The sequence below is a fragment of the Cucurbita maxima genome, unplaced genomic scaffold, assembly GCF_002738345.1.
Source record: "Cucurbita maxima cultivar Rimu unplaced genomic scaffold, Cmax_1.0 Cma_Scf00041, whole genome shotgun sequence".
Lineage (NCBI taxonomy): Eukaryota > Viridiplantae > Streptophyta > Magnoliopsida > Cucurbitales > Cucurbitaceae > Cucurbita > Cucurbita maxima.
This window is the reverse complement of record NW_019272057.1, coordinates 1,134,325-1,160,806: the sequence shown is the minus strand read 5'-3', so window position 1 is coordinate 1,160,806 and position 26,482 is coordinate 1,134,325. Positions and strand designations below refer to the sequence as shown.

The 26,482-nt window shown below is 36.5% G+C and overlaps 6 protein-coding genes across 8 annotated transcripts; all 6 read right to left on the bottom strand.

The window, feature by feature from the left end:
• Positions 1 to 464: 464 nt before the first annotated feature.
• On the bottom strand, positions 465 to 2,807 carry LOC111469924 (reticulon-like protein B17). Its single transcript, XM_023115395.1, has 8 exons — positions 2,207 to 2,807; positions 1,958 to 2,111; positions 1,800 to 1,874; positions 1,578 to 1,722; positions 1,414 to 1,483; positions 1,271 to 1,336; positions 1,045 to 1,167; positions 465 to 955 (listed from the first exon to the last, which is right to left on the bottom strand). Exons 1-8 carry the CDS (start codon positions 2,676 to 2,678, stop codon positions 765 to 767), a joined length of 1,296 nt encoding a protein of 431 aa, XP_022971163.1. The 5' UTR covers positions 2,679 to 2,807; the 3' UTR covers positions 465 to 764.
• Positions 2,808 to 3,387: 580 nt separating this feature from the next.
• LOC111469919 (tyrosine aminotransferase-like) lies at positions 3,388 to 6,536 on the bottom strand. 3 transcript variants are annotated; one of them, XM_023115388.1, is made up of 8 exons: positions 6,247 to 6,536; positions 5,546 to 5,885; positions 5,244 to 5,462; positions 4,355 to 4,414; positions 4,114 to 4,269; positions 3,925 to 4,018; positions 3,549 to 3,697; positions 3,388 to 3,510 (listed from the first exon to the last, which is right to left on the bottom strand). In XM_023115388.1, exons 1-7 carry the CDS (start codon positions 6,519 to 6,521, stop codon positions 3,552 to 3,554), a joined length of 1,290 nt encoding a protein of 429 aa, XP_022971156.1. In that variant the 5' UTR covers positions 6,522 to 6,536; the 3' UTR covers positions 3,388 to 3,510; positions 3,549 to 3,551. The 3 variants fall into 3 exon arrangements, with proteins under 3 accessions (XP_022971156.1, XP_022971158.1, XP_022971157.1); XM_023115390.1 differs by having other exon boundaries at positions 3,388 to 3,530; positions 3,568 to 3,697; XM_023115389.1 differs by having other exon boundaries at positions 3,388 to 3,553; positions 3,592 to 3,697.
• Positions 6,537 to 7,309: 773 nt separating this feature from the next.
• LOC111469691 (tyrosine aminotransferase-like) lies at positions 7,310 to 10,816 on the bottom strand. Its single transcript, XM_023115065.1, has 7 exons — positions 10,397 to 10,816; positions 8,571 to 8,910; positions 8,274 to 8,492; positions 7,999 to 8,058; positions 7,758 to 7,913; positions 7,588 to 7,681; positions 7,310 to 7,507 (listed from the first exon to the last, which is right to left on the bottom strand). Exons 1-7 carry the CDS (start codon positions 10,663 to 10,665, stop codon positions 7,392 to 7,394), a joined length of 1,254 nt encoding a protein of 417 aa, XP_022970833.1. The 5' UTR covers positions 10,666 to 10,816; the 3' UTR covers positions 7,310 to 7,391.
• Positions 10,817 to 11,369: 553 nt separating this feature from the next.
• Positions 11,370 to 15,853, bottom strand: LOC111469693 (tyrosine aminotransferase-like). The gene is made up of 7 exons (XM_023115066.1): positions 15,435 to 15,853; positions 13,111 to 13,450; positions 12,811 to 13,029; positions 12,184 to 12,243; positions 11,944 to 12,099; positions 11,774 to 11,867; positions 11,370 to 11,561 (listed from the first exon to the last, which is right to left on the bottom strand). The coding sequence occupies exons 1-7, from the start codon at positions 15,698 to 15,700 to the stop codon at positions 11,446 to 11,448; spliced, it is 1,251 nt and encodes a 416-aa protein (XP_022970834.1). The 5' UTR covers positions 15,701 to 15,853; the 3' UTR covers positions 11,370 to 11,445.
• Positions 15,854 to 16,933: 1,080 nt separating this feature from the next.
• On the bottom strand, positions 16,934 to 19,517 carry LOC111469736 (tyrosine aminotransferase-like). The gene is made up of 7 exons (XM_023115134.1): positions 19,060 to 19,517; positions 18,589 to 18,934; positions 18,288 to 18,506; positions 18,129 to 18,188; positions 17,903 to 18,058; positions 17,389 to 17,482; positions 16,934 to 17,297 (listed from the first exon to the last, which is right to left on the bottom strand). The coding sequence occupies exons 1-7, from the start codon at positions 19,326 to 19,328 to the stop codon at positions 17,173 to 17,175; spliced, it is 1,269 nt and encodes a 422-aa protein (XP_022970902.1). The 5' UTR covers positions 19,329 to 19,517; the 3' UTR covers positions 16,934 to 17,172.
• Positions 19,518 to 20,679: 1,162 nt separating this feature from the next.
• On the bottom strand, positions 20,680 to 26,229 carry LOC111469921 (putative E3 ubiquitin-protein ligase RING1a). The gene is made up of 10 exons (XM_023115391.1): positions 25,922 to 26,229; positions 25,778 to 25,820; positions 24,183 to 24,241; positions 23,757 to 23,838; positions 23,484 to 23,604; positions 23,358 to 23,399; positions 22,374 to 22,919; positions 21,347 to 21,454; positions 21,047 to 21,244; positions 20,680 to 20,961 (listed from the first exon to the last, which is right to left on the bottom strand). The coding sequence occupies exons 1-10, from the start codon at positions 26,136 to 26,138 to the stop codon at positions 20,929 to 20,931; spliced, it is 1,449 nt and encodes a 482-aa protein (XP_022971159.1). The 5' UTR covers positions 26,139 to 26,229; the 3' UTR covers positions 20,680 to 20,928.
• Between the last annotated feature and the right edge of the window lie 253 nt (positions 26,230 to 26,482).

Here is a 26,482-nt window from a genome sequence, read left to right as displayed (position 1 = left end):
AAATTGAGCTCAACTGTCTAACAAAATTGAGTGATTTTTTTTTCTGAGGAAAGGAGAAAAAACACACCCTTCTGGTATTGCGATTGAAATACCTATCTTCAGAAGAAATAGTTCAAGAATTTGTTATTGCGATTGAAATACCTAAGCTTCAGAAGAAATAGTTCAAGAATTACTAAATGTAGTAGGACATTAAGATTGCGTTCTTTCGATTCTTTTCTATCCAAGGAACCTATGCTTCCGTTGTTGAAGTAAGTGCAAAATGGTGTGTTTCCTTGGTAATAATTTGATACTTTGTGTATCAGAAAAGAAAAAACTACTTTGGATCAATATCGATCCATTTTTTTTTCTATTTATTCAAAGACGATTTCAAGTTCCACTATCCCTTAAATTAAAATAATATAACTATTTGTATGTAGTTGAATAGAAATAAAAGAACAAAAAAAGCTTCATGAAATGGAAAAATATCAAGAAATTTATTACTTGCTCTCGACTCTCAATTCATTAAAACAAAATATGAATAAATAGAGCTTTGCTTTTTACATAAACAAATAAAGTGATCGAGTATCAATAAACGAGACTCGTTAAGATGATCCTTACCGACCATTCATTTCATACTCGTTGATCTGTAGAACTTTTCCTTTTCTTAGACAGAGTACAGCTTCTGCTGATCTGAGCACAAGATGTTTGTTTGAATCAATCGATGAAATTTAAGCTCGAACACAACACACAGCCATTTCTATTATTACAATATGATAAAGCCAAAATCAAGGCTGGCCATGGGCTTCCGCCACCACCAGAGCCTGCTTCTGCTCCTCCTCCTCCTCCTCCTCCTCCTCCTCCTCCTTCCCTTCTACCAGAACCACCGCCTGGTTCTCCTCTTCTTGTGCTTGTACAACTTCCGGTGCCAGCACTATAAATTGCCGGCAGTATCGAACTATAACTACAGCTATGAAAGCTGCAACAAAAAAAAATCTTACACAGCTTAACAATCATTGTTTCCTGAATGGAAAATGAACACATTGACAACATCTCAAAGAATTTCACCTGTGAAAATTCGTGTCTTTAGGGAAGAAAGGTTCCAAAACACTGTGGCTGCTGATCCTACCACAACCTTCTTATGTGAGCAAGCTTTCCATGCTTCAAACAACCGTCGCTTCACGACATCAACTATAAAAACTCGAACCCCATGATTTTCATCAGCATCATATTACAATACAAAATGCAGAAGCAGCAATGTTGTTAAGTGGGTGTTCCTAGAATTTCTATTTACCTTTGCTGTTAATCTGAATTTGGTAACATGAGTATAGCTTTGGCACAGAGAAACTGGTAAAGAACCCTGTATGCATATGGAGGAGGTTAAATCAATAGAGAATTCTAAGCAAGTTTTGAAATGGACTCTGTTATAGTTTATACCAATTGCACAAAGTCTTCTAAGTGTAATAAGATGTCCATACTCAGCTCCTAAAATGAGGAATGGAGCTACCTGCAATCCCAGAAAGTTTTGGATCATTTAAGCGTTCAAATGATTGGTTAATAGACATTATTGAATGATCAAAGATGAGGAGTTTTGTGGTTACTTTCAGGGTCATCTCTGCCTCTCCACAGAAAAGCTCCCTTATCTTAGCAATGGCGAAGTTTGCAGCTGGAAGAATCAATTTCGCCATGCGTAGGATGTCATCTTCTTTAAGCTTGAAATCGTTATGTTTCCTTTCCACATTGTTCCTACAAATTCATATATTCAATCAAGAACGAAGATTGGTGGGGTTTTGATGCGATTGATTATAGTCAAGAAACTGTACCTTCGACAGATTGAATTGGAGACAAATGCAAGACCCAAAAACAGAAGTCCAAGCTGGGAAATCGCTGAGAAAATGCTGTAATTATCGGTATTAGAACTGTTCTTGAATGATCATATACTTGTAGAAAGCTACAATGATTAAGGATTAGAGAGCCAGACCTGAAGCTAGCTCCTCTTGCAAAGCAAGAGGATAAGAAAAACAAAGAGCCAAATCCAAACCAAAGGCTGGATTTCGTCGCATCTTTCCACATGATCAGATCAGTTATGAGTTGCCCAATTCGATCCAGATTACCATTCTCATCATTATCAAGTTCTATAGTACACATACGAGCCAAATCAGAACACAGAGAAGAACGCAAATCAATCGAGAAAATCAAGTAAAAGAGAATAGAGAAATCTTGGAATTACTTGGAGTTGAATTTATCGGCGACGTTGGAACTGGAACCAAACTCAGCTTCTCCTTCTTCGATCTCCCACTCGGCCTTCGTTTTCTAGCCTTCACGAACTCTTCCGCCAAACACAAATCCTTCTCTTCTCTTATCTCCATTTCCGATCGTCTTCTAGACCTTCTCACGCTCCTCGGAGAAGCACAACCTATTTGGGGGCCGCGAGTTTTACACCTTCTGCGTGCGGCGGCGGCGGCGTCTGTAACCTCGTCGTTCATTTCGAAGCGATCCACGAGACGAGACCTGGATTTTCTGAGAGTGGAAGGAGAGAGAAGCAAAAGGTCTTGTATGGAAGGTGAAGGGGATTTCTTGGGCGGCGAAGAGATGGCGTCGACGGAGAAATGGGGTATTTCGTCGCCTTCGATTGCGAGGCGAGAGGCTGATTTTGTGCGAGATCGAGGCTCGGATCTGTGAGATGGAGGAGTGAAATCCATGGAGAAGATTCAAACAATTTACTTCTGAATCGTAACGATCAGAGGGTCTTAGATTTTGAGAACTGATGGAGTTTCGATTTTGATTTTGATTTTGAAGGAAGAACTCTGTAAAAGGGAGATCTTGCTAGTGCCCGCCCACCCACTGAACCTCATCGTGCCGTTGGAGGCAATTCTAATACGACACCGTTTCACTTTGTCTTTTCTTTTTTTTTTTTTCAAATTTTCAAATTTTCCAACGGTAACATTTTTTTTTATTTTTATAATTGGAATAATTTAAAGAATTTTCTTTGTCAGGTCTCGCAATTATAAATATAATTGGATTAAACTTAGATTTCATTTACATAAATGTAAATTTTATAATTTAGGTTAATTCTCGTTCCTCTAAAATTAATTAATCAATCAATTTATATATATAATTTGACGGAAATTAGAGAACATAAATAAGATTTTTAAAAATAAAATTATAAAAATAATTATGAGTTTTAATATATATTCATTTTTGTACGATTCTCGAGTAATAATAATAAGAATGTAATTCTTTACTCAAATTACAATTTAGTCCCTAAAGTTGTATGTTTTGCATCAAATAAGTCCATATATCTTAAAAAATGGCTGCACATAAAAATTTCCAGTACCTACATTTAATTTTAATTTTTTTTCTAATAAATAATTAATAAATCCCTAAATTTTAAATCTATAGAGCCCGAGATTTTATTGTAATTAGTTTTTTTATATTTAAATATTATAGGCATTCTCAAAGACATTATTGCCCCCAGGAAGCATCAATCGAATCATCATAGACCGAATGACTATCCAACCCGACCCGAAATAGGTCTTATTCAACAAGTGGGGAAGCAGCAGGGTTGTTGGGTCTTATTCAACAAGTGGGGAAGCAGCAGGGTTGTTGGGTCTTGCATGCCTCTCATAGAAGGCTTTCAACCTCGCCGCACCATCTTCAATGGAACAGCGCTCAATGCCAAAGCTCAACCGCAGCCAGTTCTTCATCCCTACAGCACTACCTGTGCCCAATAATTTCATTAATAACTTCCACGCTTTTAATTGTAAAGGACAAAGCCTATCGCTGACAGATATTGTCCTTTTTGAGCTCTCCCTTTTGGGCTTCCTCTCAAAGTATTTAAAACGCGTATGCTAGGGAGAGGTTTCCACACACTTATAAAAAGTGTTTCGTTCTCCTCCCCAACCGAGGTGGAATGTTAATATCGAAGGTGTTCAGGTTGGTAACCACCTGGGATAATGAGCACAGATTCTTCCTTAGCCACCTTGTTACAGAAGTCTAAATCATCACTGACGCCTTCAAGCTGTTCTAGATTGAGCTTCACCTGTTTCAAATTAAAACTTGACCCATTAGAAAACAGAGCATTCCCTTGACAGGAAGAACCCTGTTCATGTATGTTCTTAGCTTTAATGATGGTACCATTGCAAGCATTGATCCTTCTGGTCTGTTTGGGCAAGTAAAGCAAGGGATCTCATTGATCTTCTCATACAAAATGTTAGCATTTTCTCTCAGCAAACCAAGAAGATCTGAGAAGAATTCATCGCTGGGTTGTGCAAGAATTTGTGGAAGTGCTGCCTGAATAACTAGGATTGTTAGTTGTATAATGTGTCAAGGTTGAAAATATGCATTCATTCACGGGAAGAAAGTGTAATTTGAGCACCTGAATGAAGGTCGGTGGGCTGGGGGTGATGTTCAGATAGTTCCTGATGCTTTCCACAATCTGCTAAGAATAAGATGGATGTGATACTCAACAAATGAATAACGTGTAAACTAAAAGCATTCAAAGTGATTGTCAGCCCCAAGTCAAAGGAACGAGTATTTTAGTGAAACACTCATCGATTCAAAGAAAACTCCCACTTGTATCGTAGTGTGATATTCCAGATCAATTGGGGAGGAGAACGAAACACCTTTTATAAAGGTGTGGAAACCTATCCCTGGTAGATGTATAATTAGGAAGCCCATAAGGAAAAACCCAAATACTTTGAAGGGAAGTCCGAAAAGAAAAGCCTAAAGAAGAGAATATATGCAAACAGTGGACTTGGACAGTTACACCAAGGAATAAGTAGAAAACTAAAAAACATAAGAATCTACTTTAAAACAAAACTTCTATTACAATCCTACAAAGTTCTCTCTATGGACTTTTTTTTTTTTGGTATTTAAAGCTCTATCATCTATGTACCTTTCGGACGTAGAATCATACTCTTCTAATATTTTGTCAAGAACGACTCTATGTGTATTAACACAATTTTTTTTTTTTTTTGTTAGGAACCTTAGTTTCGAATCAAACTAATTGTACTTACTTCAACCAAATAAGAACCAACTTCTTTAGAAGAGTTCTTTTTATGTCTCAATGAACAAGTCCAAACTAATGCTTGTGCTAGAAATCTTCATATGAAACTCTCAATTTTTAACCAAACAGTACGAATTTCTTTTAACATAATATTTTGAGCATCTAAAAACACTTGAAATGTGTGCCAAACACGTCTCAATATAAATATAAGATCATTAAAAAATGAACAAGAGAAAAGAATTTGAAAATTAGAACAAACCCCATGTTTTTCCAGAGTGCGATGAGGATCAGTGATGACAATCCAACCCAATCTCCAACCAGGAACAGACCATCTCTTTGAAAGAGATCCAAGGGTCAGCACCGGGGCAATGGATCCGAACTCGCCCATAGGAACAAACGGTTTCTCCCCAAACGCCATATGCGCATAAACCTCATCAGATATCACAAAAACCCCAAGTTTCCTAGCAGTTTCCGCAATCTAAATCCATTAATCAGAAGAAAATGTAATATCCACCAGCAGAGAAAATGGAGTAAACGTCTAAAACAATCAACATTTCTTACCTGTTTCAGATGGTGGTAGGTATAAACGCTCCCACAGGGATTGTTGGGATTGATAACGACAATGGCGACAGTATTGTGATCGGCAAGAGCTTGAATGGCTTCTAGGTCAACCTCCCAACCCTTCTCGGGAATGAGATCAAAATGGCGAACTTCAAGGCGCTGAAAATCGGCTCGGGATTTATAGAGCGGGAAGGAGGGTCGAGGAAGAAGGATATTAGCGGCAGGGCGAGATAGAACAGAGATTATGGCTTCAATGGCTTGCGAGCAACCAATTGTGAGAAATACTTGTTCCGGGGATAATTGGTACGCCAGATTCTTTGAAATATATTTTGCCAATGCCCTGAAAATTTTAATTTTAACCCATATTTTTATTTATTTCAAATTTAGCTCAATTTTTTAGAAAAGTTTATACACCTCCTTAATTAATTTGGATTTGATTCTAAAAATGAATATAAAAAATAAATGAAAAAATGTGAGAGAAAATATATTTTTAAAGCACGGCATTAATTAAATATATAGTTCAATTTACCGTACATAATTTAATTATTTATATTAGCTCTACTAACTTTTTATTATAAATAGATCTATTTTCCATATATAACAATTAAATATAATATAAATAAACAGCAATTTCATCGTGTTGGAAGCAATTCTATGTGATAATAAGATAAAATATGTTAAAAATACTCGTAATTACTTACGTTCGAGCAGGAAGAATGCCATGGGAAGAAGGATAAGAGTTGAAACTGCCGGAGTTGACGGCATCGACGAGAGGTTGGACAAATGAGGGAGAAGTGCGAAAGGAGGAGTAGACGGAGGGGTCGGCAAGGCCGAAAGGGACGACGGGGCGAGGGTCGTCGGCATTGAGATGCTTACTCAGAAGGCTGAGAGTTCCACGCACTGAAATGGACGACTTGTTTAGCTCCTCGTTGCCCTTGAACTTCCACTGCTCCTCTGTCAGCTCCGATCGGATCATTTTCTTTTTTTGTGACCAAGGGGATGACACTGGACGTAATGGCTACAAATATAGCTTCAATGGTCTGTCACTCCTAAATAGTGATTGCATTCATGGAGATAAATCTCACAAATTCTAAAGAGAAAGATTAGATATGATTTTGTACAACTTGCTTACTCTAATATTATAACAGATGTTGCATAATTATTGTCTCCTTATCGAAGGAGTGATCTTCCAACACAAATTTCAAAGGGGAGATTGGATTTGATTTTATACCTCTCGATTTGCTCCCCATGTTATAACAGATGTTGTACAATTATTGTCTCGTTGTTGAAAGAGTGATTGTCAGAGCCGGTTTAGGAGATAAGTCCACGCATGTGACAACTCACCTCGAGTTGGATTCAATGTATAGTAGCAACAATGTCCAATAAAAATAATATATATGGAAACTTATTAAAAGTACGATCCATCCAGATTTGTCATGTATTTTGAGTATCAACAACATTATAAACTTGGGCCATAGAGGGTATGATTAGGAATATATTTGAAATTAATTTTAGATAAACTAATTTTAACGAGAATAATTTGTGTATAATAAAAGTAATTTTATTTTATTCTTTCATAATAGATAACAAAACAAAATAATTTTGAATGCGATTAATTCATTAGTGTAATCTAATTTTAACCTAATATTTAAACAAAAAATATTAAAAATATAAGAAATTACGTTTTTTTTTTTTTTTTAAATTTTATTTATTTATTTATTATTATTTTTTTTTGAAGAAACATCCACAATTTTTGTCCTGCTATTTTTTCCTCTAATAGTCTGATTTATTTTAGTCACTGAAACATCTCATAAACGTTGAAGGGAACTTCTGCTAAAACTGAAGTCTAATGAAGCTTATGCCTTCGGTAGAAGTTTTCCAACCTTGCCACGCCATCTTCAATGGAGCAATGCTCCATCCCAAAGCTGAAGCGCAGCCAATTCTTCATCCCAACGCCAACACCTGTAGCCATTCATGTCTTTAATTACTTACCTCAACTCTATTTAAATTCAAGTTGGCAATGGTGTTAATTTGTTGATTACCTGGAAGAATGAGCACAGATTCTTCCTTCGCCACCTTGCTGCAGAAGTCTACGTCGTCGGTGATGCCTTCAAGTTGTTCTAGATTCAGCTTCACCTGTTTCAAATGAAAATTTGAACATTAAAGAAAATGACACACAGCCCTGTTCTTGTATGTTGTTTAATGATGGTACCATTGCAAGCATTGATCCTTCTGGTTTGTTTGGGCAGGTAAAACAAGGGATCTCGTTGATCTTTTCATACAAAATATCTGCATTTGTTCTCAGTAAATCAAGAAGACCTGAAACAAATTCGTCGCTGGTTTTCGCTAGAATTTGTGGAACTGCTCCCTGATTAGAACAATGAACAAGATCATGGATGGTTAGTTATAATGTCAAGGTTCAAATATATATTAGTCCTCCATTCGTAGAGCACCTGGATGCAGGTTGGGGGATCGGGGGCAATGTCCTTATAGTTCTGAATGCTCTCCAGAATCTGCTAAGAACAAAGATATGTGTTGTTGTAAGTTGTCGTGAAGATATATTGTCTTAACTGTCATTTAGTACATACCTGTTGATGGTTCATATTCTCATTTATTTTGGTCTATAAATCTCATTTAATTCATAACCTTTTTTATTTCATGACAACTTACAACATGTGTGATATACTAACAAAAGGAAAAAAGAAAAAAGAAGAGAATTTGAACAAACCCCATGTTTTTTCAGGATGCCATTAGGATCAGTAGTTAAAATCCAGCCCAATCTCCAACCAGGAACAGACCATTTCTTCGATAGAGATCCAAGGGTTAGCACCGGCGCAATGGATCCAAACTCGCCCATCGGCACAAAGGGCTTCTTCCCAAACACCATGTGTGCATAAACTTCATCAGAGATCACAAAAATCCCAAGTTTCCTTGCTGTTTCTGCAATCTAAATTCAACAACCACAAGAAAAAGCTTTAAAAGGAACTACAGATAATCTGAATCAACATTGCATATAAGCTATTACCTCTTTCAGATGCTGGTACGTGTAGACACTGCCGCAAGGGTTGTTGGGATTGATAATAACTATAGCAACGGTATTGTTATCTGCTAGAGCTTTGACAACTTCAAGGTCAACCTCCCAGCTCTTTTCTGGTATGAGATCAAAATTGCGAACTTCAAGGTGTCCAAAGTTTGCTCTCGCTTCATAATGCGGGTAAGCTGGTCTAGGAAGCAGGATGTTGGCACCAGGGCGAGCTAGTACAGATATTATGACTTCAATGGCTTGTGTGCAACCAGTAGTGATAAATACTTCATCAGAGGATAACTGGTATGGCAGACCCCTGGAATAATACTCGGCCAATGCCCTGCACTAGGAAAAGAAAAACATATCAAGTTCAAGCCTTGTCATAAGCAATGCTCTTCCATTCTGAATACAAAACTTGATGTCCAAGCACTGACTTTTAAAACATTGGGTTAATAGTCCATTTGAATTTAGATATCAGTAATCATTCCCATAAAAAAAATGCACGCGTCGAGAGTATAGACTTCAGACATGTTTAAAAGTGAGTCCACCGCCATTGACAAAGATATGAACTTTGTCTGCAGCGTTGATGGAATAGAGCTCTGGACGCGTGCACGCAGACTAGGAAACATAGAAGCAAACCCAACACTTGCGTGCTTGTTCTGCTAGCCTAAAGATGCTTTATTCATGATTTCGGGGAAAGGCCATTTCAAATTTTTACACGTTTTCTTTCTACTGTTCTCTGTTTAAGATGAAATTGAGGCCTTTTTGTTGTTGTTTACGATACTGATAGGACTGCAGGCAGGCAGCCCCAAGTGGTTGAAGAATCTGGCTGAGTATCTAATCGAGCTGGCTTGTTCATGCAATATCCACTTCAAAAGAAAAATAGTCGTGTCGAATTTAAGAGAAGTATTTTAATGAAATTGAACTTTTAAGTTGAACTCAAGTTTCACCGACACAAGTCAGTCACAAAATTAAGACTTCAGTCTACTTCAAATTACTTTACAGAACCTTAATTTATTCTTGGAAGATTACAGGCACTTGGTTAGCAGCTTAACAAGTTCGTTCTAGAATTCCTGGCGTCTTTTTTTGTATCTTTTTGGCTAAATTGATGAGGCTTTATCCTATCTAAATGTCATATGTTTTGAATCCCAACAGAGAAAAAAGAAGTAGACAAAGTAATCCGAGTTTTACTTTTATGGTTCCATAATCATTTGGTATTGGTTGGGTTTGAGATCTAAAGAAGTTATTGTTGATTTATGCGGCAACAGAACCGCTAAAAAAGCTAGTTGACTCGAAAGAACAGTGTCGAAACATTGAGAGAGCATCTCGATGCTGTCAAAAAGATAAAAGAGTTGCTACAAGAATCTCCACACTAGGAGGATCAACTCCTTTCTCAGATGCACGCGTGAAAATTCTAATAAGTGAAACCCGCTCAAGTGTTAGTTTGTAGGTAAGTTTAAGGTTTTCTGTAATTTTTTTTAGATTTGAATAGAACCTACAGTTACATAAATTGAATATAGTCCCTTTCAGTGAAGTTTTCCTATTCTATCTCAAACTTGTCTGGAAATAAATACTTTATGTTTCTTTGTTGCTTGCGTGTATTAGTTTTCTCCCAACACTTCTACGTCGACAAAACAAGGTGTTTAGATCCATTTTTCAGCATTTTCTTAGCAAAACGTCGCCGAATCCGAAAGAAATCTTTCAGCAAACAGAAACAGAAACAGAAAATCACAACAACTACAGAAGCCGCAGAGAAATTACTAACTAAAAAGCCAAATGAAATACTGATTCGCACACATAAAAGCGACGAGAGTGAGTTACATTACCTCCTAGCAGAAAGAACACCCTGCGTGGAAGGATAAGAGTTGAAGTTCCGCGATTGAACAGCATCAACAAGGGCTTCAACAATGGAAGAAGAAGTCCGAAAGCTAGGGTAGGAAGAAGGATCGGCACGGCCAAAAGCAATAACCGGACGATGATCATCAGTATTGAGATAAGTAGAGATGAGATTAAGAGTACCACGGACTGAAACGGAGGATTTGTTGAGCTCCTCGTTCCCGTGGATGTTCCAGTGCTGGCTTTCGTTCATCTCCATGGCTCTCTATCTCAATCTCTATCTCTATCTCAGGACGCAATGGAGTTCCGCCATGGAATTTGTAGGAATGCAAACAATCAATGAGACGGAACCGGTGGTTGGTGGTGACGGAGAGAGTATTACAAAATGCATGGTGACGGCGGCAACAAACTTTTTCCATCCATTAAAATATTTACCAATTGGCGGAGAAATTTAAATTAATACTTATTAAAAATCATGCAGATTTTGAGATCTAAATCCAACGGTTCATAATTTAAGACTGAAATAAAAAAAAAAAAAAAAACATACTCAATAATTTTTTCGACAAAAATGGAAGAGGACCCAGAATATTATAATGGAAATGGGGGTATGATGGTAATTTCACTCTAATGTTCATTATAATTTAATTTAATCCTCATTATTATTCCATCAAAAACTTTATACACTCCCCCCTATGCACGTGACACAATTCAATTTATTTTATATTAATTTATTAAATTATAAATCACATTATTATTATGTATTATAGAAGTAGAGATTTAACTAAAAAAAAGTGACACGACACAACAATTTTCTATGAACAAATCTGTTGAAAACTAAAACAAGACAAAAAAAAAAAAAAAAAAAAAAAAAAAAAAAAAAAAAAAAAAAAAAAAAAAAAAAAAAAAAAAAAACTATCAAACTAAAACATTCAGTAATTAACATGTGAGTTTGAAAACAAGAGATTTTCAGTAACGATTGAGAGAGCATGAGACTTTTATCCTGACACTTTCGACAGAGGTACGGCACGCCATTCTGTGTCTAATGGAGCTTATGCCTTTGGTAGAAGCTTTCCAACCTTGCCATGCCATCTTCAATGGCGCAACGCTCCATCCCAAAGCTGAAGCGCAGCCAATTCTTCAACCCAACGGCAATACCTGTAGCCATTCGTGTCCTTAATTACTTGCTTCAACTCCATTCAAATTCAAGTTAGCTGAGAATATTTACTAAAACCATCTCATTTGTATATAATAAAGGCAAACACGATACCTATGATTATAATAAAACATTAAATATGATATATATGGTAAACTATACTTCAGGACTAAATATCCTTAACATTAGCGATGGGTATTAATTCGTCGATTACCTGGGAGAATCACCACAGATTCTTCCCTAGCCACCTTGCTGCAGAACTCTACGTCGTCTCCGATCCCTTTAAGTTGTTCTAGATTCAGCTTCACCTGTTTCGAATGAAAATTTGAACATTAAAGAAAATGAGACACAGCCCTGTTCTTGTATGTTCTTTAATGGTGGTACCATTGCAAGCATTGATCCTTCTGGTTTGTTTGGGCAAGTGAAACAAGGGATCTCGTTGATCTTTTCATATAAAATATCTGCATTTGTTTTCAGTGAATCAAGAAGACCTGAAACAAATTCATCGCTGTTTTTCGCTAGAATTTGTGGAACTGCTCCCTGATTACAACAATGAACAAGACCGTGGATTGTTAGTTATAATGTCAAGGTTCTAATATATATAGTCCTCCATTCGTAGAGCACCTGGATGCAGGTTGCGGGAGGGGGGATAATTTCCTTATAGTTCTCGATGCTCTCCAGAATCTGCTAACAACAAGATATGTGTGATATCCAAGAATGACGAAGGGAAAAAAGTGTTAGGATCCCACAATCATGCATACTCGATCTAGATGAACACAAGTAAAAAATGCAGGCGGAGATGAACATTCCTGGCCAACCAATGTGGGATTCTCACCATCCACCCCCTTTAGGGCCCAGAGTCCTTGTTGGCACACTACCTTGTGTCTATCTCCTTCGGGGAAGAGCCTCCTTGTTGGCACATCACCCCATGTTTAGCTTTGATACCATTTGTAATGGCTCAAGCTCACCGCTAGCAGATATTATTATTGTCCTCTTTGGGCTTTTCCTCAAAAATTTAAAACGCGTCTGCTAGGAAAAGATTTCCACACTCTTAGGAAAAGATTTCCACACCCTTATAAATGGTGTTTCGTTCTCCTCCCCAACCAATGTGAGATTCTTACACACATATAGTCATCTACTATATATAACTAGATATAGCTTTTTATTATTACCATGTATTTACTAAACTATAAATAAGCAAGCTCCTAGTCTAACAAAAAAAAAAAAAAGAAAGAAAGAATTTGAACAAACCCCATGTTTTTTCAGGATGCCATTAGGATCAGTAGTTAAAATCCAGCCCAATCTCCAACCAGGAACAGACCATTTCTTCGATAGAGATCCAAGGGTTAGCACCGGCGCAATGGATCCAAACTCGCCCATCGGCACAAAGGGCTTCTTCCCAAACACCATGTGTGCATAAACTTCATCAGAGATCACAAAAATCCCAAGTTTCCTTGCTGTTTCTGCAATCTAAATTCAACAACCACAAGAACAAGCTTTGAAGGAACTACGGAGAATCTGAATCAACATTGGTTATAAGCTATTATTTACCTCTTTGAGATGCTGGGATGTGTAGACACTGCCGCAAGGGTTGTTGGGATTGATGATAACTATGGCGACAGTGTTGTTGTCTGCTAGAGCTTGTACAGCTTCAAGGTCAACCTCCCAGTTGTTTTGTGGTATGAGATTAAAATTGCGAACTTCAAGGCCTCCAAAAATTGCTCTCGTTTCATAATGTGGGAATGCTGGTCTAGGAATCAGGATGTTGGCACCAGGGCGAGTTAGTACAGATATTATGATTTCAATGGCTTGTAAGCAACCGGCAGTGACAAATACTTCATCAGAGGATAACTGATATGGCAGACTCTTGGAGTAATACTCTGCCAGTGCCCTGTTCTTCAAAACATATCATGTTCAACCCTTGCCATAAACAAAGCCCTTCAATTCGAAATACAAAACTTGATCTCGACTTAGAAATTACGATTCACCACAATAGTATAATATTATTTGAGTATAAACTCTCATAATTTTACTTTTAGCCTCATACCAATGGAGATTTACTCTTTACTTATAAACTCATGATCAACCCCTTAATTAGTCGATGAAGGACACCCCTCCCAACAATCCTCCCTTTGAACAAAGTACACCATAGAGCCTCCCCTGAGGCCTATGGAGCCCTCGATCAGTCTCCTCGACTCTTTTTCTTTGGAGCCCCTCAAACAAAGTACACCTTTTGTTCGATATTTGAGGATTCTATTGACACAGCTAAGTTACGACATGACTCTGATACCATGTTAGAAATTATGACTCTCCACAATGGTTTGATATTGTCGGCTTTGAGCATAAACTCTCGTGGCTTTACTTTTAATTTTCCCATAAGGTCTTACGTATTCCTTACCTATAAATCCACGATCAACTTCTTAATTAGCCAACATAAGCACACCCCTCCCTAACATAATAGTCTAGATTATCAGAAATCATTCCCATAGGTCTGAATCCATTGACAAAGATATGAACTTTGTCTGCAACGTTAATGGAATAGACCTCTCGACGCGTGCTGGTTCTGCAAGCCATGCATATTATAAAGATGATTTATTCATGATTTCGTGAAAGGCCCATTTCAAATTTTTACACGTTTTCTTTCTACTGTTCTCTGTTTAAGATGAAATTAAGGTCCATTTTGTTGTTGTTTACGATACCGATAGGACTGCATGCAGGCAGCCCCAAGTGGTTGAAGAATCTTTATGAGTATCTAATCGAGCATGGCTTATTCACGCCACGTGACTAAAATAAAAAATAGATGTGTCGAGTAACGAACAATATTTTAATGAAATCGAACTTAAAGTTGAACTCAAGTTTCAGAGGACACGAATCATTCATAAAATTAACACTTCAATCTAGGACCATTAATTCTTTTTTGCTCTCAACATTTATCCGTTGACAATCAACGGAAGAGATTTCTCTAGTTAACGAAAAAGCTAGAGAATATAATAGAGAAAATATTATATTCTCTTCCGTTTAATATATACTAAAATTAAAATATAAAATTACTTTATTTTATATATATATATATTTGCATATGGATGAAAACTATATTATAATATTGAAATTTGAATTTTTAGAAATTAAGTCTGGTATTATATTATCTTTTTTTATTTATTTACTAAGATGGTTAAATTTTTTTAATAAAATTTATTAAAAAATAAAAAAATAACTATTAAAAATATATTTTTAAAAAGAATTTTTGAAAAATGAAAATTGAAATGGAGGGTGGGGTTTAGACGTATAAATGGATTGGATTAAAAAAATCTTTTGAAATTTTTAGTTGATTGAGTTAATGACCTGAATAACATGAATAGAGTTCACAATTCAATCTAATCCAATCTTTTGAATTGGATTGAATTATCAAATTATTTGTTTAAATTATTTAAAGAAAAATACGTGATAGAGTCGAAATAACAAAATCTAATAAATTCAAATATGATAGAGTGGGACGTTAATAGTTAAAAAATAATAATAATAATAATAAAATATTTTTTAAAAAATTGAAGTGTGTGAACCCACGTGTGGGAAATAATTTTCGATTTTCAACTCAAATGAAAAAAGAATAATAATAATTAAAAAAAAAAAAAAAAAAAAAAAAAAAAAAAAAAAAAAAAAAAAAAAAAAAAAAAAAAAAAAAAGAGGAAAGCCAATCCAAGTTTTACTGGTTAAGTTTGTTAGAGTTTGTTATGTTCTAATGAACACTGGTAATGGTTTAGAGAGGGACACCTCTAAAGTTGTTAGAATGGGAAAGAAATTACAGAGAAAACAGAAACAGAGAAGCAGAAGGGATGGTAATAACAAGTAAAAAGGAGAATGAAAGAATGAGTTACCTCCTGGCGGGAAGAAGGCCCTGCGCGGAAGGATATGAGTTGAACTTCCAGGATCGAACAGCGTCAACTAGGGCTTCAACAATGGCAGAAGAAGTCCGAAAGCTGGGGAAGCCAGAAGGATCGGCATGTCCAAAACCAATCACCGGACGATCATCCTCACTATTCAGATACCTAGAGATCTGATTCAGACTACCGCGGACTGTCACCGACGATTTATTCATCTCCTCCTTCCCCTCGATGTTCCACCGCTCTCCGTTCATCTCCATCCCTCTCTTATCTCTTCCTCTCTCGGAAGGAATCTATACGAATTTATAGGAATGAAGGCGGAGACGACGACGGAACCGGTGGATGGTGGGGCCGGAGATGAGACAAGATTACAAAAAATGCATTGTGACAGCTGCAAGGGGCTTTTCAATCGGGCCAAGAAAAGTGTGGGAACGGTGGAGAAGTTATTAAGCGTCAAATATGATCTGATTGGAATTCTTAATCCAACGGCTGAGAATTTAAGAATTCCAATCAGATCATATTTCCTTTTAATTTAATCCTCATATTATCCCTAATGAATGAAATTTCTCTCTTTTTTTTTTTTAAACAAAATAAAACCGTCTCCATGTGTCTTTTTCCTTTTGTCTTTGTATAAAATATTTCGAGGCAGGAGATTTGAACTACAAGTGGGCCCTTTCTCGATGACATGACCAAGTGAGCTGTGATGGCCGACGACACCCTTGACTTAGAATGACATCAAGATATAGGTCATGTTGATTGGGAACCAACTTGATAAGATAAGATGCAACGTTGCATCGAGAGACTTTGACCCCAAAAAGAGGGAAAGTTGAGTCAAATGACTTGGTCTAGTGTAGAAGTAGGTTGATTGTGTTGCAGACGATTGAACATGCACACACAAGCGGCATGTATGGTCAAACAAGCTTGGATTCCACCTAAGCGATGTTTGGTTCGCGAAAACAAACATCGCTTAAGGTCCAACAAAACTACAAAATTAAGCGAAAAATGAACACGAGATTTGAGTTAAAGACTCATCTTATTGATAGATTGGTTTATGTCGCCTCCAAGTCAAATAGGAGCACTCCCCACTAGAGGGGAGTATTATACAAAATTTAGTGAGCATCATTAATTATAAGGTTAGCTTAACAATTATGGTCTTAAATACGGTAAAAAGCTTATGTGGAATCTTACCAGATATAACTTATTATCACAAATAAAGAACCAAACTCGAACCTACAAAGTCAGAGAAGTGTTAAGAGTGTCCAAACCTCTAATCTATGTTCATATCCATCAAATAGTACATACCATTAATTATGCAATTATTTAAGAAAAAGAAAGTTAACTTTACCATTAATACGTTAAATATGATAAAAAAGCTTAGATGGAATCGAGATCTAACACGCAAAATTGAAAGTTTAAGAATCGTATTAGATCAATTTTTCCTACCATTTTTTCATATATTTTCATCGCAAATAAAGAACGAAACTCAAACCTATAAAGTCAAACGAAGAATTAGGAGTGTCTAAACCACTAATCTATGTTTATACCTGGAAAGAGTAGAGATTTGAATCTCTGGCCTTTTGGTTGACCATTGTATCTTAAGAAGTGGTTCAAATGGGCCTATTTAATATATTAACCAACGCTGAAAAAAACTTTAGAACAGTAAGTACTACTAGAGAATTTACCAACCTATCATCTCTGTTTTGGGTATTATTTCAAATCATATGTGATTGAATCAAGCTTGAGTGCCTCTAACATGCCTTTGGCAGAAGGCTTTGAGCCTCCGAATGCCTTCTTTAAGTGCTTCGATATCAATTGCAAAAGATATTCGTAACCAGTTCTTCAACCCAACCGCAGCGCCTGGATTTATAATATAAAGGCCTTATAGTTAAACTGATGCTTGCTTAAGTTTCTGCAACAAAACTGAAGAAGTTTGGTTGTAGAGCCTTACCAGGAAGAATAATGACAGATTCCTCTTTAGCCAACTGAACACAGAACTCACAATCATCTTCAATGCCTTCCAGAAGAGACAGATCAAGTTTCACCTGCAAGCAAAAGCGGAAATGGAATTGTTTTGTTAAACTGTAAAGTTCTTAGTGTCGAGGATCATTGAGAGAAATAGTCCCACGTTGGCTAAGTAAGAGGAAAATCATGGATTTATAAGCAAGGAATACTATCTCCATTGATATGAGGCGTTTTGGAGAAACCAAAAGTAAAGCCATGAGATCTTATGCTCAAAGTGAACAATATCATACCATTATGGAGATTCGTGATTCCAAATAACACTTAGATCAGTTAACAAAGATGCTAGAAATACGCATACAAAATTGAACACGAACACATGAACATGAACATGAACACGAACACGAACACATGAAGACTTCCAATAGTTGGAACTATATGTGGTGGTTGATCATAAAAGACATGGAAGACATGTTGAGAAATAATGTTGGTTTTGGTCTTACTATCATAAACATGGAGCCTTCTGGTTTTTTGGGACAACTGATGCAGGGGATTTCCTGAACTCCCTCATAACATGTATCTACAGCCTCTCTCAGCATGTTGTTTATTCTGAAGAAGAAATCATCCTTCGTTGTCTCTAAAATTTGAGGAATGGCTGCCTGAAAAACGCACATAACAGATTACAAACCAAGGGAGTTTTTGTTGACGTCTCAATTGCTTGTAACAAACCTGAATGAATGTTGCAGGAACCATTGTGAAAGTGATATAGCTCTTGATGCGCTCAACAATCTAAGCAAATTATAAGGCCGAAAAAAACAGATGAAAACAGGCAACAACAAGATTATGATTCTTTCTCATGAAGAAATATGATAAAGAACGAGATCAGACCCTAGATTGATGAAGAATCCCATGTGGGTCATTAAGAACAATCCAACCAAATCGCCATCCAGGCACAACCCATTTCTTAGATATTGATCCGAGAGTAACAACAGGTGCAATTGATGAAAATGCTCCCATTGGGACAAATGGGTTACAGCCAAAAGTGAGATTGGCATAAACTTCATCAGAGATTACCATAATCCCAAGTTTACTAGCTGTTTCTGCAATCTAAAAGGAAACAAACCACAAGAACTTCACTCCTTATTTTATTCTTTGATCAAATTATCTGGCAGAAAATGGATAGACTAACCTTCTGCAGATGTTCTCTAGAGTACACGCTCCCGCATGGATTTCCTGGATTGATGATGACCAACGCAACAGTTCTCTCATCTGCTAGAGCTTCAACAACATCGAGGTCGACTTCCCAATTCTTTTCAGGCAGAAGATTGAAATGGCGAGTTTCAATATGAGCGAAATCAGCTCGCATCTCATAGATTGGGAACCCAGGCCTTGGAAGCAACACATTGGCGTCTGGGCCACAGAAAGATAGAGCCGTTAATAAGGTTTGAATTCCTTGTACACACCCAGCTGTTAGATAAACATCATCTGCCGACAAACTATACGGAAGATCACGAGATAGATGAACGGCAACCGCCCTGAAATCACCGTTTCGTAGTCGATTAATTCAACTAATCGACACCAATCTACAATCCAACACAAACAATAAAAAAACAACGAGGAAAGAGATGATCAAACTTAGAAACAGTTAAAATAGAGAGACCTTCTTGCTTCGGGCATGCCAAGACTGGGAGAGTAGGAATTGAACTTAGCAGAGCGAACAGCATCGGCTATGGCGTCTTCAGCGGCTGCATCAGTATGATAGCAAGGAAAAATAGAAGGGTCGCCATAGCCAAGGGGAACAACTATCCTCTGGTCTTTTTTGTCGAGGCTCTGCCTAATCATATCGAGAACTGCATAGATTGAGAGATTGATGGACTTGTTGGGTTCCGAATCGACTTGGAAACGCCATTTTCTTGAGGCGTTTTCCATGGCCTCTGGAAAATTTGAAATACCCGCTACGGAATGCAGCGTAGGGGAATGAGAAGATGAAGAGAAAGCTTCGGCGACTGAGAGAAGTGATCGGGAGGTTCCAATCTACCAGACGTCGTCGACAGTGAAGCTTGGAAGAAGAACGATGAACAGAAAAGAAACGGGAGATAATGGTACAAGCGAACAGAAGAATATTGCGATACAATTTTTTTTTTTTTAATTCAAAAAAATACTTTTAATTTTTAAAAATTTCATTAATATACTTAAACTATTAAAAAAATACTTTTAAATTTTTTAAAATTTACTAATACTCTTGTAATTAAGTTGTATATAAATAGAATATTCGATTCCATAATAATTTATCAAGATTTTTACAAATAAATAATATTTTTGTTTGATTAGTACTTCCAATCATTTTAATTACTTATTTTATTTTTAGTAACTCAAATTATTAAAATAATTTTGGTTAATTAAAATTTTAATTATTATTAAGTTTTTTTTATATAAATAATATTCCTTAAATTTTAGTTTTTTTTTTAAAGTTAGTTAATAATCAATTTGAATTTATTTCTCTTTTTGCTTGAAAGAACTTCAAATAAAGGGGAGTATTATTAGTTCAATGAGGTTTTCAACCTCTAAATACTCTTTCTTTTTTATGGGTTATTTTTCAAATGAACTTTCTTATATTTACGTTTGAAAATGCTTTAAAAAAAAAAAAGACAAAAAAGACAAAAATCAAATTTTTATTTGAAATTATGATATTTAAGAAGAGATAAATAATAATAATAATAATAAAAGAGAGAATTAGAGAAAGTAATATAAATTAAGAGACAAAATAATGAGATTCAGAGACTGAAAAAAAGTAAGAAAAAAAGATGAGAAATAAAAAATTAATAGACCTTACAAGATGGATTTAGAAGTATTTGTGTGAGTCATAATTTGATGTCTAACAAGTTACTAACATATTTTAAAATTTTTAACATTGATTTATATATAAATCAAATTTCATGTCTAAAATGATTATAAACTCGGTGAATAGGACAATGACCTACTAGATACAGAATTGAGGTTTAAAGACCTCTCTTGGGCACTTCATAGAGACCAAATAGAAAAAAAATCTGAAAGTTGCCGAACTCACCGGATACTTCTTAAAATTAAGAGGAGGCCAAATAGATACAATGGATATCTCCATGCAACGGGATTACAAACGGTACGAACAAGGTCGTGTGTGTTCAGCTGCTTGAATCAAAGGGATTTTGACTAATGGGATCCTCAGTGGGGGCCTGGCGGGGTCTTTAGGGAGGAGCAGGACAGGAGATATAGGGTGTTTTGACACTCAGGAAAGGGTGGCTTGTGTGCAGGAACAGTTAGAGTTTATTAATTTCACTCAACCAAAATGGCATCCAATATGCCGTTCAACAACCAGAATTCAAAAATGTAGCTACTGTAATGCTGCTGTAATAACAAACCCTCTAGGATTCATATCTACAGATTTCCTCATATTGTATCAGCAGGTATAACTAAAACTGTTCCTATCGCTAAAACTAAAAGGTATGAAAAATTGAATAACAAGTTAAAATAAGTATTAGAAGTTACTTGTTTAACTCCGCCCCTTCCAACGATATCCAAGAATCTGAAATCATATTAAGGATGATGAATTCAGTCATTCAACCAGCAAATGAACTTCACAATAATGATCAGATAATTAATGTACTCACCAAGTGCTCCCTACTATAAGTGCAATCTGCTTGAAGTCCTGCCAAAGTTTCTTCGCCTTCCAAAATTTGTAGCTCATACTTGAGTGGATTGAAGATTGACGAACTTGGGGTTGATTGAGTATCGCTAGTGCCATAACGATCTCTCACTGACAGTAATTCAACATCATCAGCTGGGAGAGGTGTCTTCCGGGAGACATACTGTTTTCAGTTCATTAGAAATTAGAGAAAGCATGGTGGTTGTCAGTCTATGGAGAAATCATTGAGCAAAACATGATCAAGAAATAACTGAACGGCACTTACTTCACGCAAGTGTTTGACAGTCAAACTTGGACGGCATTGGAGATGTGGCTGCTTTAAACTTGGAGTGCTTTCTGTATCCACTGAAATAAGTAGGATATGGACATCTAGCTGCAGTAAAGAATAATTTTTCATAAGAAGAAGGTCATTATGATCCAGGAGGAACGGGGATCATTGGCACACAGCAAGCGGTTAAGGTGTCCAAAGAGAAGCCAAGGATTATGAAGAACTTGATTGGCTTTGTATGACAAACACTGAACTACTCTAAAGAACAGACAATGTGCTGAAAATTTGATGTATATAAGAACTAAGTAACACTAGTGAAGGGATTACACCTTCACTCGCTAGAACAATTATAGTGTACATTAACCGTAAAGCTGTATGTAACAATGATTTCCAAACACAAGAAGCAAACCAAATGGAAAACAAAGATTATAAATTGCAATAACTACAAACGAAGTGATTGTCTTGTGATAAAGTTAATTAGTAATTGGGACACGCTGACAAAACGTAATCCTGAAGACAATTATTCGTATTGCACTGGTTGCAAGCAGAATGCAATGATTGTCTCAATAGGATACGACGACTACTTCTTGTAGAGCAACAACCCTGAACAGTTCGAAAATGACAGAATTCTTGGATTCTCGCTCTCAACTCAAGACCAAAAAAAAAAAAAAAAAAAAAAAAAAAAAAAAAAAAAAAAAAAAAAAAAAAAAAAAAAAAAAAAAAAAAGAAAAAAAAAGAGAGGAGAGGAGAACTCTTCAATTGAATGAAGCTCCAAATGAAGAAACAAGTTGCTACTTATAGGCTAGCAACGTAGTAACTCTTCAAAAAAATAAATCAAAATACACATGGTAACATATGTCAAATGACTCAAACAGTAGGTACTTGAAAAAATAAAAAATAACTCATCAAATTAGTACGTTAATTTTGTATATCGAAACATCAATCTATTTTTATGCTTTAAACCATGTTGAAACTTAAACCAGCCCTTTCTTTCACAAACAATAGCCAATGTATTGTTCCATACCTCATTGTTATTTTCTTCAAGGCCTCGCAGGTAATTGACTAACTTCATTAATCGACCACTCCTGGAACCTTTATTGCTCAACCCACCAGCATTACCATACCGTGTGTTACTACGTACACCACCACGCCCCCAACCGAGCATTTCTGAGTTCAAGACAAGACCAGGAGAAACTGTACGATTTTCTCTTCTCATATCTAAATCACTTTCAGCACATCCATCGGTGCATCCATAATCAACACTGGCTATTGACGAAGAAGGCTGAAAGGATCGAATAGTGGAATGCCTCTTCTTCCTCCTTTGCCTAACTTTTGCACATCTCTCATCAGCAGACGATGAATCCTTGCCCTCACTATTATCATCTTCATCTTCATTATCTTCATATCCCAACAGTTCATCTCCTCGGCCATTTTGTCTCCGTAGATGAACATTCCTATGATTGCGACGTGATCTTGTTAGAATCATACCAGGCATATCCTTGCCCAACATACGCTTCTTACTTAGTGCTTCTGATTGTCGTTGAAAGGTCTGCGCAATTGATTCCTGAATCTGTACCACAGACATGAAATTACACAAGCTTGGACAAAAAGACTATATTTTTCCCTCTTGAAAAAAATGGTATCTGGATTTGAAATGCACAGATAGAATCTCATAATTTCAAAATCAGTGCTCACAACGTTTACTGAGAAGGCTGTCTTAGGATTGATAAAATAACAATGTAATAGGTACGTTTAACTAAATGATAATAAGACATTCCATGGCAACATTTGTTACTTGTTAGTACCAGAATCGAAATTGTTGTCTAAAGCAAACAAACAGTATTATGACCTTCAGTTGTCTAATTCCTCCGTACTTGCATAAATTCAAATGTTTGTCCAGTAAAAAAAGGGTAATGCAGTTCATAAAGTCAGCTAGAAAAGGCTCATCCATGAAAAATAACATCTCAAAATTCCGTGTAAAGATATGTAGCCTGAGAAGGAACCTGACCTGTTTATTACGAGTCCTTTCTTCCTCGTGAAATGTTAATTCCTGAGACCAAATTAAGAAAAGAAGTGCTTCCTTTAAAGGGGATAAAAGGGGGGATAAAAAAGGGGAGGAAAAATTGACAAACACCTCCTCCTCATATTTATCAATATCTGGATATAGGGCGGCAATCAGTGCGTCATAATTTGGATCATCTCTCAAAGAACGTCTACTGGCACAATGTGTGCGGCAAGCAGGACATTCGTTGTTCCTAGAATTGCGAACACAATTACATAAATGAACTCAATAGGCATATAACTTGTTCTAGTTCAACATGATAGACTCAACAATAAGGCAAGCAGATGAAACCAAAATAAAGTTCAAATAGAATAGTATAGAAACGACAAGGACTTATTTATATACCCAAGCCGCATTGATTTGTCAATGCATTCTCTACAGAACCGGTGCAGGCATTCCATTACAGTTCGCGTTTTCTTAATAATCCCTGTCAAGGTCAACAAGGTTGCTATTTTCTTTACTAGATTGATATGAAACAAAGGCAGAAAAGTTACAAATTGGTCTACCTCAAAAATCCAATAAAAACAGCCAAAGGAGTTCTTCGGTTACTATTTACAACTATCTAGTTCTTAACAGAAGCCAAATGCTGATTTATCTAAATCTGTCATAAAGCATATGCCACCCAATAGTCAATTATCATGTACTTCTTATCTCTGTTGCCATTGTCCTTCTTTATTTTTTTTTTTATTAAAAACAGAGAGACCAATAATGTAAGTGCCAAAGGTAAAAGATCATACAGAAACAGACCTGAGCAATTTAAAGCAAACATACCAAGACAAATTGGGCACTGAACATCTTTTCGAATGCCTGACAGCTCCACAAAAATAAATCTGCACCACAAATATGCAGGATTAGAACTTCAAAGTGTAGACTTAGTTTGTGACAACTTACATAATTACATTGTTGATAAGCTCTAGTAAGGACAAATATATTGTCTACCTACCAGCAATGACGGGGAAAAGGAAAGTGATCGATCTAGAAATATCCTCAAACTCTAATAAGAATGAGAGTACACATATAGATTGTTACAAAGAAAATTCCAGATGTCAGGAAAAAATTCACACCAAAAAATTGATCCTGATTTCTGCGTAGAACTCGTTGTTGATGATCAAAATACTACAAAAAAATGGCAAAACACTAGCCAATATGCTGTAGATCTGGTAATATAGTGAACTTGTACCTGATTTCATAAAAGTAAAAATTGGAAATTCTAAGAATCCTTTCAAGCCATACTTCACTTATTTTGATAGGAAAAATTGGCCTTTGTGAAGTAGAATTAATACCAAAGAAGGCTATAGAAAAAAACAGGCCAAAACCCGATGAATTTTTTTCTATAGCAGCGTAGTTAAGATTTGTCATGCATTTGTGAAGGATGCAGCAGGAGAAAGATACGTGGATGAGAGCCTCTTCAACACCGTATCAGCTTTACTAATTCCTCCTATAACCAACGTCCCCACGAAAACTTTCACTCAACGCATTTCTTACTCTAAATCATCCAGACAACTTCATTGTCCAAAACTAGAGCCGTTTACAGGTCATCTGACATTCTATCTTTTACCAAATTAAAGAATTGGCAAGCACAAAGGCTGATTTTCTTTCCCTCTACGGAAGTTGGTGCTAAAAGGTTTGAGAATGCAAATCTGATTTGTCTACGAAATGAAGGTCATAGGAATCATCTGGAATAACCCGAATGTTAATTTTTTTCTGTGCTCCAGATGCAATTGAAGTATGAGCCACCCACGTTAGTAAGGTGATCATACATCACAAATAATGGGGTTCTAGCAGGATTGGAAGTCAAAGTGCCTTCTGAAGTTCTAATAGATGGTCGAGCAGGTCAGTACAAAAGTTAACGAGAGGCTCCGGGAACAACAATACGAATGCGAACTAAGTTCCGGTGAAGTTGCCTATGTATGGCACGGGTAGAATAGCTTAAAATATCAAACACCATAAAACTTGTCAGTCATGGAACAGGAACCGCGCTCATTCGAACTCAGTGGATCGGACTGTAGCTACATAGTAAATCGGAGACTTTAACTAAATCTCGCAGCCCATCACAAGATACAAAAACCTGAAAGATCATAAAACAGGAGCAATCAACACGCATTAACTAGACCCGGATCCCAACATGCAGCTACTTGCCGCACATTAAGTCAACCGCACCGTTTTACGGAAAAATATGGAAATGAATAACAGAGCATAGCAGTTCTATAAACACGCATTCTTTTCAATGTCTATGAAGGGAACACAATATGAGAGAAAAACGGTCGTAAGAAACCACCATAATCCATCTCCGAAAGGCCAATAAAACACTAACGAAATGGCAATCGTGCAGAGAAAAGGAAGTAGAAGGATTCAGGAGAAAGTACTCCGGTTTCTCTTCAGAGCTAGAGGATTCGCTTTCTTCGGAATCTGAAAGAACATGGAACAGCTTCAGCAAACGGAAAACCAAGAAAGAACAAGAACCAGAACAACGAAGCGAACAAAGGGAAATGCAATAGACGTGACGTAACCTCTCGCTCCAGTCCCTTCTTCCAATTGCTTGTGTTGCTTTTCTGCTCGTTCTGCTTCCTCCTTCGGTTTCTTTTGCTCCTCCTCCTCTTCTTCTTCTACTTCAGTGTTCGGCTGTCGTTCTGTTCGAGATTGCTTGGCATCTTGATGGCTGAATTGTTGGTCACTAAGCTCTTCTCCGACAAGACTGTCTGACCAAGAACGTTTATGTGCAGGCATTGACAAGTTCACGAATAGAGAAGGATTTCGTTTATGGCGTTCGAGCAGTGAGGTTTTTTTTGTTAAGGAAGAAGAAGAAGAAGATGGGAAAGATTCCAAAAAAATGGATCTAGTTTCCATTTCTGAAATTTAGTGTTTTTTACCCATTAAATTAAATGCGAAAATACATTTATGCCCTCCCTTTGTTCAAACTCTTCTACTCTCGAAATCGAAAATTGGTCATTTTAGTTGCAAATTCCAAAAGTGGATCTATTTTCAAAAATTTAGTTTTATGGATTCTCGATTCCTTGAGTCATTTATTTACATTTTTATTTTTAAAATGTTAATAGATAAAACATATATTT